The sequence below is a fragment of the Apteryx rowi genome, unplaced genomic scaffold, assembly GCF_003343035.1.
Source record: "Apteryx rowi isolate R43461 unplaced genomic scaffold, aptRow1 scaffold_21, whole genome shotgun sequence".
NCBI lineage: Eukaryota > Metazoa > Chordata > Aves > Apterygiformes > Apterygidae > Apteryx > Apteryx rowi.
Window position 1 is genome coordinate 3183987 of NW_020448419.1, and position 16343 is coordinate 3200329.

The 16343-nt window shown below is 39.5% G+C and overlaps 1 protein-coding gene across 1 annotated transcript in view; it reads right to left on the reverse strand.

Annotated features, from left to right (window-relative positions):
• TMX4 (thioredoxin related transmembrane protein 4) overlaps positions 1-15877 on the reverse strand; it is a 29026-nt gene extending 13149 nt beyond the window's left edge. Inside the window, exons 1-3 of the mRNA XM_026064145.1 lie at positions 15702-15877; positions 5510-5625; positions 756-801 (exon numbers count right to left, since the gene is read on the reverse strand). Of these exons, the coding sequence (XP_025919930.1) occupies positions 756-801; positions 5510-5625; positions 15702-15877 (338 nt within the window). The remainder of the gene's footprint in view (positions 1-755; positions 802-5509; positions 5626-15701) is intronic.
• Between the last annotated feature and the right edge of the window lie 466 nt (positions 15878-16343).

A 16343-nucleotide genomic window follows, 5' to 3' on the forward strand; every position in this document is an offset into this window, starting at 1 on the left:
CTCTGTAAGAAGTTATGGTATTGAGTGTATTCAAAGGACAATATCTTCTGTTAGAGAAAAGATACAGCAAACATCTTACATGATTTGTTTTTAAACAATATTCATAACAAAGAAATTTAGTAAAGCCATTTACGCCATAGAAAAGATGCAGATTAGAACTTCACCAATATAATCAGCGCTCTAAGCAATAGCCTGAGGTCATATTAGAAGCCAGAGCGTTTCTTCATTTTCACCTACATTTTGTAGTTACAGTTTTAAGGTGACAAGTATAAGTGCACATTGGTACTGTATGTCAATATATTAAGAATTCCAGCAGTAATGGAAGCATTACTACATATGTAGTGAAAGGCTTCTGCACTGTCTTACATATTCTCTAGATAATCAATTATTCAAATGACAAATTTAAGTGAGAAACTTTCATACGGTCAAATGTCTCTGCCCTCATATGCTCAGGTTTCTAGAAGCCCTTACTGCAAACTTGTATCAGTTGTTACAAGTGTTATTAAACAGTTTTTAAACTGAAAAAGCATCACATATCTGGATACAGAAGTTTGTAGGAAAACTATCCACCATAATTTAAAAAAATACATACTTTATGTTCATAAGTGTACCGAGCACCTGAGAAATGTTTCAAAGATTGACAAAACTGAAATAAGCCAGTTCTCCATTACATTTACCATGCCATCATTCAGCAAACAACACAGGAAATAAATATGTACAGAAACAGACAACTGTTTCCAGGATTACAAACTTACTGGTAAATTGTAGGAAGTGTTGTGACAAAGAAACGACCACTCAAGCCTAGAAAGAAAGGAAAAAACCCACAATTTTAATTTAAACAAATTAAGTAAAACTGAAATTTCTCAGCATTCTGAATTATCAGTAAATACCTACTAAATACTGTATCTGTAGACTACAGTCTACATAGTTCTTACCTTTATTTTATATAAACCTGCTTACAGTTTGTCTTCAAAAACGCTACAAACAGTAACAGATACTAAATACTGCTGCCACGTTAAGGAAAAATGCTTACCTTGAAAAATGTTTACTACAGAATGATTTTTCTACATGGATTTCACTCGTGATGCATATTTGCACACAGCTGAGTCTTTGACTAGCTCTACAGCGTGTCCCTCCAATCAAAAGGAGGGTCACACAAATGCACCCATATTCCAGTTATCTTGGCAGTTTGTAATCTCCCCCTCAGAACAGCACAAGACTGAAATCTATTCAGGTACCATCTTGAAGAACCAATTGTTAAGGACCTGTGTACTTGTATCAGTGCACAATCTCATCTAGACGGCCACCGTTTGATCTAGAAAGTTGGGCCACTAACAACAGTGATTTTAACAGTGGCTTACAGCATCTGGTCCCTGATTTTAACTCATCCTCTGAATAGTTTCAGATCAGCCAGAGGTGTGTATTTCAGATTTCAGGCACTTTGAAGGCATAAAAAGGAGAGAGAAAACTCATCTCCATATTTGCTTGTTTGTTTCTGCCAAATAATTCCAGTATACCACACAACCAGTCTGTCTGATATGCTCTAGAAAAACACAATCTCTCCTCTCAAACATGACTATGGCAAGACAACAATGTTGTGGATGATTCTATGTTCTCATCCTTCATTCCCATATCTCATTTCCCTCTAGGTAAACAAAAATGGAATGCCAACAGCTTGGTAGTAAAGCTTGGGAAGTCTTAGCGTTCCGTTCTGTAAAATATTGCAAATAAGCCATGAGATTCAGTTTTTACATCATCCAAAAGGTTGGGTCATGTCAGCATTTTGAGCATTAGACAGAAGGTGGCAGAAAGGACAAAGAAAGCTGAAGCAGGGCTTCATGAGGCTGACTGGAAGCGATCCCCGCACTGGAAGCGATCCCCGCATTGGAAGCATGCTGTTTCACTGACTGGCAAATAAAGGTTAATCTTTTCACAAGTATCAACCTAGAGAGTGACAATGTAAATCAACTCACAGGGCAGGGAAGTTCTCTAAATCATAAAGCAGATTAGAGATGGGGGGGAGAAGGTGTTTGAAATTCTCCGGCCTTCCATTCAGTTCTGCTACAGAGTAATAAATGCAAGTGCTTCCAGCATCACTGCTATGTTCAGTACAGCAAGGAAGATCTTCTCGTGTATGGATTCATGTCAAAAAGGAGTCAGGTGTGAAGCAGAAAGGTCTCAAACATCTCATAAGCAGTCTGTCCATAAGACTCAGCCAAGCTGTCAGTTGAAAACACCACTCACTTCCTATTCCCAAATCTGAGGTCTGTCAGGGCTACCTGACACTACCTCCTGACAGTTATGGAGAGGGAACAAAAAAACACCATAACACCCCCCACCCCCCCATACACACCCTACAAGTGAGGGGAGAATCCCACCTTAGCACTTAGCAATGCTGCTTTGAAATTTAACACGTTCAACTTGAAGACACTGCAAAAGAGAAAAATGTGCTACTAATGCACATGCACTAATGCAGTGTATTTTGGGAAAGAAATACAGCAGACTTCAGAGGTTATCAGCCCTTAGACATGTAGCCTAACTCCCTTAGTAAGGGCTATGGTTCCTCTAGCCAGCAATACTGATTCACAAAAAGGGCCAATGTAAGGAGTGGGAATCAGTTATTTAACTTTTCTTTTTATAAAGCTCTGAAAGTGTTTTGGGGAGCTAAGTCTTTATCTAACTTTCACGACAAAGCAGCAGCATTCTGCACCAGGAAGTTAGTCAGGAAGGAGTACTAGAGCAAAGGAGTTTCTGCTTTTAGTGACAAAGACATGCCAGACTGAATCAATCCAGGTATTTTAAGAATTTCCAGCAGTAGTGTATTTCTTAGTGTGAATCTCCCTGTAGAATACACCAAAAAACCAACAAAAAAAATTTTTTTTTTTTAAATATATGTTCAAATCAAATCAAGCACAAGATTCTTTAAGGTTCCAGAAAGAAAGTTTCTTTCACTTCAATTTTTTGTCTTTCTGCTTTTCATCACCACATTTAAACTATTAGCCAGTTAGAGAAAGCTCTTGTTAAAAGCATGCCAAAACAAAAACTGATATATGCCCATTACGAAGTCAACAGGTAACCAAGAACAGGAAGAAGCCTTTGGCATATGCACCTTAAATACTCACAGCATACAGAAGCCATCTAAAAAACATAGCTGCTTTTAATCGCGCAAGTACTCAAGGAAGATTACAGAAGATCCAAGAAGTTTTATTTTAAAGCACAACTAAGTGCTGTGATTGGGAACTTAAGAAAAGGTGCCACAAATAGAGAGAACTTCAAGATCCAGAAACTTCCCCATTACTTGGTCTCAAAATGCTGAATGTTTCAACAGAAGGAAAAAAAAAAAGAAAAAAAGAAAGTATAAACACTTTAAGGCAGGCAAGTAAAGTGATTGGGATATGCTGTAATTCTACCAAGGCTCTGGCAGTCCTGTAATCCATAGCCTCCAGTCTTTGGCATGTGCTGTAATTAGGAACCATGAATGGCTACTTTTTCCTCCAGGTTTTGGAAGTGCAATTTCATGCAACCATACACACATCCAATGTGTTTTTCCCTGATTTGCTGCAATTTGACCACTTTCAATTTGATGAAGTTGTTTACATAACCAAAGCTAATTAAGACACCATCAGGTAGGCAAAAAATAGGGGACAGAGCACTTAAGCACACCAAAGAGAAGGCTGAAGCATAGGCCTATAGTAAGAAAAACACCTCAAAACTTTGAAACGCTTCCAAAAGAGCTCATACACCTTAAAAGTTACATCAAAAGGTTAAATCTGTAATAAATACTTGCTTTCCAGTTTGATCCTTCACTAGTTTCACAAGCGGCTACAGTTGCCACACTTCACACTGAACTAGATACTGTAGGTATATTAAGCATGCTTTGTTACAGCTATGAATCAACATTTTGGTCAGTCCTTTGACTTGCAGAAGTCAAACATCCTTAGAGGTCAAACTCTCATCAATATTAGAATTTAAAACATCTAAGAGACTTCTAGTTAAAAGAGATATTTAAGTGATCCTAAGTATCTAGTGTAACTCAGCAGTCGGAAGTATTTAGATAAAAAACAAAGAAACAAACAAAAAAATCAGTTCCCGACCCCTTCAGGTCCCAGTACTTGTATTCGAGGTCTTTACCAGAAAGAATAACTTCAAGACCTCTAATATTCTGTTTTTACAGCCTCATTGCTGATAGAGCATTTCTAAGTTAGTCACACCCAAATGCAGCAATCAAGACTGAAATCCTATTGTTTCAACACCACATAAGCAAAAAGAGTCCCTACCTAATAACTAAGACAAGGTAATGGAATAGGTTTATAATGTATCCCCAACTGTAGCCTTAACTAGCAGTCAAGAACACCACAATAAGCACCCCTATTTTGTTAACATGAAGAAGCAGAAGCTCACTTTGATTAAGCTTATTTTGTGCAAAAAGCCCCAATGTTCAGAATCCTCTGTTTATTAAATTGTTAATGATTAATATAAGCACTAAAGAAGAGCCCCACACCAAGAGCTTTTTGGCATGAGAGTTCTTGTATACCTGTAGACATTTAACAAAACATGAATCAACATTAGGTCTAGAACAATCGGTATTTCTCATGAACTTAAGCTGTCATCTCAGGCACAGAAATTTAAGTCATCTCCCTGCTATTAACTTGATAAAGCTAACTTGCTTGGCATATCACGTTTTTGAATAGTAAAGGAACAAGATTTGCACATACTTGGAAAGGTAAAAAAAAAAAAAACCCCTCCCAAGTTCAGCCTTTTTATTCTAGTAACATCTCTTCCTAATTCTGTCGAAGATCGTTGAAACAGCCTTTCATCCCCTCAAAGCCAAAATAAGCATGAAGCATTCCCAAGACATGTAGAGGTTTAAACAATCTTAGTATTGCTTAAACAAACACACATTCAAGACTTTGAAAGGAATCACTAAAGCAGACACAGATAAGGCTGTTTCCTACCTATCCACATAAGCACAAATACGGTGTTTGCAGACATTTCTGCGTATGTGCTTCTCCAACAATAAAAATCTATCCATTAAAAGCACTATTACAATTAAACAAGACAAACAGCACCACAGTGGAAACAATTAAGTGAAATGAACTTATTAAAGCAGACTCGCACTGTGGTATTACTACCACACCCTGAAAGTCTCAGCAATCGGAAGCTATAAACTGGATATAGCTGTGGGGAGAGAACGGAATGAGACAGACAACAGCTTTCAGTGAAGCAGATTAAAATAAAAAATAAGTCCCTTTTAACACAGTATTATGTTGGATCACTCACCTGATTTTTTTTTTTTAAACTTCCCAATTAAGTTTATAAACTCCTAGTCTCACAGATGTGAACTATGTGAAATGAAATGTGGATAATCATTATTGGAGTGCCTGGGATACCAGTCAAACCAGAAAAGAGCTTTTTAAATCAAAATAGAATGCAGCACACTCCCAGATGCTAAGAACTACTTATATTGAATAATTTCTTTTATTAAAATACAGTCTATTTCACACCATACCTGGCTCTTGAGTGATATCCACCTTTCCCACAGTGATATCTAGATGGTCACTTTCCTTTGCAAAACTCTCCCATGTCAATTCAATTTGTTGACAAGCTGGACACCAAGGAGCATAGCTAATGGAGGAAACGGGTTAAATATTTTAGTATTCTTATCCTTATACACATTCAAATTGATTTACTGTACAGAGAAAATACAAAAGCATCAGTCACAGAAAAACTGCAGTTCTTAATCAAGTCTATTGAATAAGACAGTCAAATAGTTTTCTGTCAATCCATACGTTCCTCCTCATGTTATTAAAAACAAATCCCCATACTTGAGAAATTCATATCCAAATCCCTCACTACTCGGCATGTATGATTCATTCTATTTACATATAAAAATGCATCCATCTACACAGCAGCTCTCTGAATTACCGAAGCCAGGCTGTCCTCTGAAGCGGTATCCCTCAATGTAACATTTTGTATTGGTTTCACACACCTCAGAACTTCTGGAAATTACATTTGCTTTAGCTCACTACTCAATACATCAAAGCATGCCCCTTGTGATTGCACTCTTTAGAGATTTAGAAGCAGTTCAAATCAAATTCCTTGTGCTCATCCTATGTCTTTTTCAAGCTTTTTTTTCCCCCTCTCAGGATTAGTTTCAGGGAAGGGAAAAAAAAAAAAAAGTGCAGCATGTTTTAAAAGTTGAGTTTCCTATACTAACAACCAGACTATCCAAACCAAGGTTGCAATTATTACTGATAGCATAAACATGAAGGAAAGAATTGCTAATTTGGAAAGGATAATATCAGAGAGCATGATCAGATCCATAATCTCAGATAGATACTGCTTAAATGCTGATAGAACCCCATCTGCCATCTTTACTTACTTTACCCTAGCCTGGTTTACAAAGCCTATGCCAAACTTCTGCAGCTTGCAATGGTTTGCCATACGTGCAATTAAGATAACGCACACATGTACATATATAACTAAAAGATAATATTATTTATCTAAGTATAGTACATAACTGAGCTGTGGCAATCACCCATACACACACTTGACATTTTGCAAATGAAAAATAAGAGGCATTTAGGTGGTTTACCCTAATTTATGGGGGAAGGTTTAAGCACCTGTGTTTGTTGTCTTAAAATGAAAGAAGCAAAAGTAGCAGGTCTAGAGGCATCCTATTTCTCATAGCATTTCATATGTACTACCATGCTCTTCATCCGTGGCTAACAGAAAAAGAACAAGAGAAACAAAGCAAAGAAACCTGAATAAACTAGGAACAAATAGGCCCCAAATTTATATCCTATCTTATTCTCAAGGGCAATGGCAATGAGAGCTAGAACTCTGTCTTCCCACTGGTTTTCCCTTTATAACTGCAGCACCACATCTGAAGTCTATTAGACTTCAAGTACAATGAAGCATAATATACAGCACACATTTTGAGGCAGCTGCCAACCACTTAAGTGTAGATACTCAGCCTCAAAGATCACCGGGTTGTCTAATAGCCCATTTTAGTCTCTAAATCCATCTCAAACATGAATGTTTCCTTCACACACATTTCTGTGTAAGCACAACTGTACCCTGATCTTACTGCATTTAGCTATGTTTCAGTCAAAGATAAGATAGGAGAACTAGACACACAATTAACCACTATTTACTATGCATAAGATGAGTAAAAAGTTCTATTTCTTTCCCATGAGTTTCACTGCAATCCTGCTAAAAAAAAAAAAAAAAAGAACAGACTAAGACTTAGAGATTGTGCTAGGAATAGTCATTGTGATCAAGTCTCTTATTCTCAAAGATGCTAGGCTTAATGTCCTGGTGACATAAGAAATACCATGAGTGCTCATGGTGACCACCCAGAAAATATGCTATTACATGGAATCTCATGGATTGGGGTAGACTTAATCAAGTCAGAGATAACAGATTTTGAGAAGAAAGCATCAGGGGGGTGCTTTTGCAGAGTTAGGAGCAGGAGGGAAGAACCATGGTCCCAGAGGCACCCCTCAGTGGCTTTCTGGCACTTGCAACATCTATACCCAGCACCCAACCTGGGCAAAAATAAGTGAGAACTAATATCTCAGGCTAGAATACAGCCTGTGGTGCAGGCTACCACATTTTTCAGTTTCCCTTGTGAAGAACAAGTTAAGAACTTCACATAAAATAAGTTGGTATCTTCAGTTCTGCTGCAGCAGGATGCAACTGAGTCTACCATCTACAGAGGCAGATAATAGCCTGTGAGAAAGAGAAATTCCTTCATGGACAGAATCTGGCATCCTCAACAGCCTACATATCCACCAGACTCTAACTGGAAGCCTCAGCGAAGAGCTGCCCCACCCCTCTGGATTATCTGCCAGTATTACAATCTGACTTGAACAGTGGCACTAAATATTGTCCATTGGTCTTCCGATGATGAATGCTTACATTCTTACTGGCTGGGGAGAGATATTTCTCCAGTCACCTATAGATGTTTCACGTAAATCAGACTGAACTGAAACAGGCAATTTCTCATAGAAGAGGCAGAATCAGATTTACTCCGAGTGCTTCGTAAATTTTTAATGGTAATTTTGAAACCTAAGTAAGTATTTCAACATGAGAATCTTGTAATTTAAAAGTTAAAAGGATACAAGTTGAAAACAAGCATTGTATTTTTGTTGTGCTATAGATGTATGATTTTGGAATGAAAGTTAACACAGTGGTTTGTGAAGCAGCATCATTCCATATGAGAGCATCTGGAAAAAAGTATGAGCCTTATCCTGCCAGGAAACAGATCTTCAGTATCTTTCTAAAAGATACTGGAAAGATATTAGAAATCTCATATGCAGAACTGCTGTTTTTTATTGTACTGCCTACAGAGTGCTTTTAATAATAGCTTGACAGAATCTATACATTAAAACAGAAACTACAGTTTATTACAATAGCTTGACTGATAGTTAAAAAACTGCATGACCGTCAGATAATGCTGCTGATGTTACTCTAATAAACACAGAATTAGGAATGTATTCTAAATCCAGCTTCTCTACATGTGTTACATTCATGTCATGAGATTCCCAAGATTAAAGTATCCTTCAGCCTATTTAAGGTATCATCCGACCTTAAAATGCAAATTTGGCCCATATCAACATTCATGTTTTAATTCGATATTCATGAGAATTCCTTCTAAATGAAATTAAGTGGGATATGGAATACACACATGGCTGAGATAATATCAACAATTAGAACCATCTTTTCTTTAGCCCAAAGACATGTTAAACTCCACCTATACCACAGTTTGGTAGTGACAGAACATAATTTGGCTTCCTAGTTTTTATACTAATATCAGAGGTAGGATGGAACTACAAGATCCAGTTACTCCAGCTGAACATTGGCACGTACAGTCTGACTTATCATATTGGCTTTATGTTCCTGAATTACATTCCAATTTTTGCTAGCCATTTTTACCTCTATTCTCAGAGCACACAACTCTGTCCCTTTTATGAAAGGTACTGTTTACAGTAACAAAGCTGTCTATTGAATTTCAGTTTGGAGTAATATTAAGAGGTGCAATTGTTTCAACAATACCCAATAGAAGGGGAATGGCAATATCAGAATGAAATTACTACTTTTGTTCTATCAAGATTTTTTTTTTTAATCCTACTGCTACAGATTCATAAACATGTTAGATTTGCCTAACAGAAGCCAGAAATTCTGGACACTACTAAAACATAAAATATTTACTTTTTCTAAATACTAATTTTGTATCTGTAACATCCCAACACAGGAATTTATTAAATGCTCAGTCACCTATGTCACTTACAAAACCGTAAAACAGAATGATGCTTTCAGATGTCCAGTAAGAATTAGCTCTATAAAAGAGTATAAACAAATTTGAAAGGGAAAGGCCAAGCTGCCCCAAACCTTCTTAAAAAAGGGAAGTGAACCACAGATGACTAATAACTGCCATAGGAAAATTTCATTTAATCTGAGTGACGGTGGTCTTAAAGCTTCAATATACTAGCCCAGAAACATTTAGAACTGTAATTCTCAGGCCCTTTTAGCTCCTTTGAAGTGTTTCAAAAAAAAAAAAAAGAAAGAAAAAACCCACACAGTATTTCAATCTGCTTTTGAAAAGGTGCTAATAATACTAGGAAGCAAAAGACAACTGCACTATATTACATTATTTGCTCCTTAGAACTTCCACTTATTAAATCCTGTACACCTTTACACATTCAAACCATGTCCTGAGATGCTCCAACACAAGTCCTCCTTCTTTGGGCTAGCTTCTCTGTTTTACTTCTTCCGGATGCCTTGCCCTCTCACTATCCTCTGCACTCCCCCTCCTCTACTCTTTCAAGTAATGGCTTCCTGACTTTCTCTGCGATCCGCCTCCTTCCATTAGCCTCTCTGTAAAGTATGGTATCATTTTAGTTCAAAACAAACAAAAAAAGCACCAAATAGCATGAAGAGACACACATTAGCATTTTGTGCTGAAACATACAAGTCTTTAGCACACGGTATATTCAAGCCATCTATGCAAAAAGCTGCTGATAAGTGGTGTTAATATATGGTACTTTCCTTCCTTAAGTAGCTATTATGCCTTAATTTTCTTTTCTGCTCCTGAAGCAGCGAACACTACCAAGTGGTACCCATCACACTGAACTTCACTGTATTAACAGAAAGACCAGCAGCCTGGGTGCTCTAGACTGATGAAACAGGAGGAGGTATACTGTTCCTGGTCGTTACATGTGTTATGAAATGAAATAATTTTTTTCCCCAACAAACACACAACAAAACAAAGGCAGTGCCTGATTTTTTGGGTGTTATCTTCAGACTATCATCTGATTCATTCTTGTTCTTACAACACAGGTCTAGAGGCAGGACTGGTGGTATTATAACTTCAAGAAAAGGTAAGTTTCAGAAAGTCAATTATATAGTTCTGGTCTCCTTTTTTTTTAAGTGAGCAGGTGCTAGTCAAAGATATACAATTTAGCCCCTGTAATCTACCAATACCCATATCACAACAGAACAGACTTGGAAGGCTGACACAGGAAGTTTCTTCCAGTGAGCCAAAACCCCTCCAAAACAGATGGGCAAATTCCCAGTGGATGCTCCACAACAGATAAATTCAAGAATTTGCTAAAACCCTAGCTATCTCAAACATCAAAGAGGGAACAAAGGTTTTTGGTTTTCTTCTGGATTCTCCTGCCAAGCTCCACACAAGTGCCTCAAAACCACAGGCTTGCCTGCAGTATGCATGAGGATACTTGAGAGACTGAATAACTTATATTCCTTCTACAAACCGATTTCTGAGGACCAACATTTCATTAATCAATTGCCATACTATGTCAAAGCATTAATAAAAGCTCACAAAAGTCTACCAAGAAATTATTTTAGAGTCACAACCACTATTAATACTTTAACCAGCAGTAGCCCAAATCAAGGCATAATCCAAAGCCAATTTGCACAAGCTATCGCAGAAGTTCAAACAACTAAAACTAACCGCTGCTGTAGGGTGACTGGGCTGACGATAGTGAGGCACGTTCTAGAAAACTTTTTCTAGGGCTGCCAGCTTGACCTGTAATTTTACGAATTCTCATTCTGTCATTTTTACTTCAATAGCTTAATATACATACATTTTCCTATAGCACCTGAGTCAAGGGAAAAGTAACTGCATACCATTGTGGTGTGATGCTCTATAATCCAATTAAATTGCATTCTTTAAGATAACATTTGGAATACTACTTTCTACTTCTTTTACAAATCAGTAATGAAACATTTTAACCTTCCAAGAACAAGATGTAAAACAAAGGAAAAAGTAATTATTCAGCTTCCTAGTTTCAAAAACAAACAAGAGGATAAAACTACCATATGCAATTCAGAAAACCTTTCCATTCACTACCAAAGGAGTTTTAAGATTGAATACTGATTTTTAAGATGGAAAGCCAATCAATCACTTTAAAATGATTTAAGATGTTCCAGGACTTCAGCAAATTAAGTTCCATCATTCTATATACTTTTGTCCCTTCTACAATAGTAAAGCATCTGCTAAAAAGGATATTTCAGTTTCACATTTTGTCATTTTCTGCTCAGCCAACGTGTGGCACAGTAATCAGCCATATGTTCAGTTACTAAATAACAAGAGTTCACACTTTATTTGTCCACTTCCTCTGAACTCAGTGAGGAGGTCTACAGAAGCTTTGCAACCAGACCAGAGTTTTAGCAACTTGAATTTCACTCTCCCCCCCTTTTTTTTTTTAATTAATTGGACAAAGAAAAACCTGCATACTAACAAATCAAGATGGAAATGAGGACTATACACTTACAAACTACAGTCAGAAGATTCCCCAACCTTACTGAGTTCTGAATCTAAGTTACAGTAAAGGTTAAATAACTTAAAGAATTCTTCACAAGTTTATTTATACAAATTGTTTAAAGCCAAAGTGCTTAAAAGCACTAATCCCATGTAGACCCCGAAACATATGGCTAGATTTTTAGCATACTCCTTTGAAACCTCAAGACAAACGTGCTAGTGGGAGCTATCAAGCACTGAACCATTGTGATAAGTCTGCCCTACTAGATAGCAGGGGAATGTTTTCACCTATAAATGCTAATGAGTAAAAAAAAGTGCAGGCCTATATTATAAGATAGCCTTGAAAACATGATTATTACTTCACTATCCACCTGATTGTCACCTTGGATAGAATTAAAATAGAAAACTAAGACAACACTTCTTCAGAAGCACACAGTGCTAAGTCTCCGCTGAAAATAAAGGGAGCCAAGATGCTTAACATCCTAGGTGGGAACAAAACTAAAGATTTTCCTGATGGGCAAGCACCTGCAGTACTTCAGAGTCAACATGAACATATGAAGTACTTGGTTTCATTTATAGCCAGTGGCATAAAGAATACCCTTAAATGTTTATCTCCTTCAAAAAGGAGAAGATACTAAGATAAGATCTGTCAAGCTTGGAACAAGCCATGTTTATAAATGCAAAATGCACTTTTAAAGAAACAGATCAAGAATTAGTTTTCTATAAATGCCTGATGCACACAAACGGAAACACCTCATATCAATGAAGCATTATCTTGCAACTACAGATTAGAAATAAGTCAATAAAGAAGCCTTTCAAAGCATTTTGTTCCATTCTCATACTATCAGCAGTTCAGTGAGGATTTGCATGCTGTGATAATAACAATAAGGAAAAAAATGCTGTAATGTCTTTCAGAGACACAAAGTTATCCAGAACATTTTTATCAATGAAATCCAGCAATGCATCCAGTGTCCGCAATTTTGCCAGCTATGAATATTTACCAAAAGCCAGTCAAGTACATTAGAGTTAGGAGGTATGAAAAAAGTCTTATTTCCACTACTAATGCTGCACACAAGTCATTTCTGACTTGAAGTTTTTTCTTTTGTTCACCCAAAAGCAACTAATAACAAAGTGGTAGCATACAGTAATTGGCATACACTGTTTTCACAGTTGGAAAAACTGAGCTTATGCAGAAGTAGTAGCAGTCACTTCCACTGAGACAGAAGGCTTCAAATGAGGAATTTAAAGCAGACAACCAATAAAAATATTTTTGTAGTGATCCTATTACAACATGAAATACTGCTTGGAAAACAAAAGGTCTTAAAAACAAACAAACAAACCAAACCCCAGCAGGTTCTCTGAGCAAATGAGGTTTTGATGAAAGATACTGCAGTCTTGTCAAAAGACCAACCACACAGCACGGAAAGAATAAAATCAGTCAACTGACGTGCAGGATTTCTGTCCAGATCACCAGCTCAAAACCAGACAAAATCAGTAGAAGACAAAAATTGTCAATGTGAGAACTGCTGTAAGAATCACGGGGAAAAAAAAGAAAAAATATCAATACTGGATCTCAAGCTATTGTTCAGTTGTGACTGAGAATTTCAAATGATCATAAATTCAGAATCAGCAGCATTAAGTCAGCATTCTCAACGGAGACAGAAGTTCTTTTTCATTTAGGACTGTTTTCTCAAAGAGGAGAGGAAAACATCACGAAACCCACCACAGAAAGTAGCATGAAGAATCAAGTATCTTTTGCACATCAAATATAGTACACAAAGTAAGTCTAGTTTAGGCAACGTAGCACCATCTACCACATTCAGCTAGCATTAATGCTAACTTTCCCACCACTGCTATTGTCAGCTACTCTGGCACTACAAACCAGAGGACAACGTTTCAAGTGAAGTATGAGCAAAGACACCCAAAGCAATTTAAGTGTTCGCTATCCCAAACACTTCAGATTTCATCCGTCACTTCCTCTCTTCTTTCTTCCCCCGAGGTCTGCCTCACTAGGTATTTAAATACTTTCTCTTAGAAGAAGCAGAAAGCACTGAGCCACCACAAATGACTAAATGACCTTTTTCTCATGCAAGATTCTCTGACTTGTGTATTAATAGGTAACTTCATACAATGGCTTCTGTATAGAACTAAGATGCCAAAAGAGGCAAAATTTTTAATTCTGAGAATTTGAGAAAATAAACTATTTTCTCCCCCTCCCCAAGATCCTCTCTTCTCCCACCTTTTAGGTGGAAAAGCAGAATAAAAGACTGTCAAAACCAAAAACCTAGTCACAGTAACACCATCCCCAAGTCTTTCAATCAGCTATTACAGGATTGTCCCTCTCTATTTGCTAACAACATTAGGTCTGCAATAGGATCCAGAGCAGTAAAGTCGTAGGTGAAGTGATAGCCCCTTCCCCTAATCAGAAGCTCAACTCAAGATAACTCAAATGCAATACTAAAACAGAACAACAACAACCCTTAAAGAAGCCATGGAAACATTTATGAGGGAGCATGAGTTCAGATGTTGATGGTGCATATCCTCTTTCACAGGCTCCCTGCTTGCATCCTGTGTTTAATCTAATATTTTATCAAGATTTAACACCCACTCAATTACTAAGCCTCCAAGCAGGCTACTTAGCTCACACATCTTCTAGGAAGTCAGGAGGATATCGGTTAAGTGATACATACAATTTGACTATCTGCTGTAACTCAGGGCAGCACCTAAAGAATAAGAAGCCTGACTTTATTATGACAAACGTCCTTTCAGAAATTTTTCCTCCTTTCTCTTATAACATGACCACATGGGATTGTATCATAATTTTGTTAGTTTGACTATCTAATCTGTTTAAAAGTGTCAAAACACTTCCAAAGAAGTAGCCTACATGCCACAAAAAAAAAAAAAAATCTTATTTCACAGCTGCACAGCACACAAATACCATGTGAACATAACCCGTTTAAATTACTATTTTTTAACTGCTCTATCAAAAACATCTCAGGTTTCTTTTCTCCTTCTGAATACAAAGAAGTGAGCTGCTTTCAAGTACAAAATGTGCTTCAAGAACAGTATCATGCCACAAGTGAAATTAGTTAACAGCACTCAAATCCCTAGAAGTCAACAGGAAACCCTCTCTAGCTGTCAATAAGACAAAGAAACAAAGAAAATTCTAGAGTGGGGCACCTGGAACTGATGGCACATCAGGATAGTAGGTAACATCTATCACTTTGGAAAGCTATTCATGCTAAATGTATCTACCAAATTCAGCTTTCCTAACTTGTACAAAATCCAGTGAAAGTCCCAAATGTGTAAGAATGGCAAGGTACGTCGCCCAACATAATTCCCCAGCAAGTAACTATTGAATAGGACCACTGAAATGTGATCAGTAAAGCCGCTGTCTACTAGACCTTTTATGTTTTAACCTGGTGACACTCAGATACTCTCTGCCCTCCCAAACCTCTAGACAAAAATCTGAAGAAAAATACCCCTATCACATTCACTAAAATAAGCTCAAGTGCGTGCCTGCAGGCTCAGAGCCAACAATACTGGTGGTGGAAGAAGGAAGGCACAAGAGCATTGGCGCTGCGTTGCCCTCTGTGGACGTTACACTGCCACTTCCTGCCGCCCTCTCCGTGGGCGAGCCCCGGGCTGGAGGGGAAGGTGCTCGGCTGCTCTGGCACCTCGTCCCTCTCCTCGGGGGGGGGGGGGCGATGCTGGCCGAGACGGGACGGGCAGGCCCGGCCCGGCCCCGTCTCTTCCCCCACCGGGGCACGCAGGACGAGGGGGCGCCCGGACGAGGTAGGCCGGGGCGCACGGAGGCGAGCTGCCCCGGCCCCCGCCGCCCCACGCGGGACAAGCCCGCCCCAAGCCTCGCCCGGGACGGAACGGGCGCGGAGAGGAGAGGGCCGTTACTCACAACTCCACCATCCACTGGCCCTGCAGCACCAGGCTCCAGTTGGAGCCGCCCAGCACCTGCACGCGGCTCCGCGGCTCGCCGGCGCTGCCCCCCGCCGAGGCGAGGAGCAGCGCTGCCACCGCGACACTGGCGCGGAGCCGCCACCACAGCCGCCCGCCTCCGCGGCCCGCCGCCATGTTAAACAAGCCCGGCCCAGGAAGTGAAGCCGCGAGCGCGCGGGCTCCCCCCGCCCAACCGGGGCGAAGGGGCGGGGCGGGCGCCGAGTAACGGACACCGCCAGCGGCGGGGCGTGGCCTGGCCTCTGAGGGCGGGCGGGCGCGGCGCGGCCGTTGGGCGGGAGCCGTTGGGCGGGAGCCATTGGGGCGCGGCCGCCCTCGCGCCGCCCCTGTTGCCGGGCGGGGCGCGGCTGCTGCCGTCCTGCGCGGGGGCTAGCGCATCGCGCCTGCCGCGGGCTAGCGGCCTCAGGAATCGGGGGTAACGGCACAACCGCACGGCCGAGCCGGGCGTTCTTGCAGATCGGCGGCGCGGTCTCTGCTGGCAGCGCTGCTGTCGTAGCTGCAGCCGTTTTCAAAACACAGTGAAATATGTGTAGAAGTAGCAAATAAGCTGTTATTCCTTCTTGTGTATTTGAAGTCCCCCAGC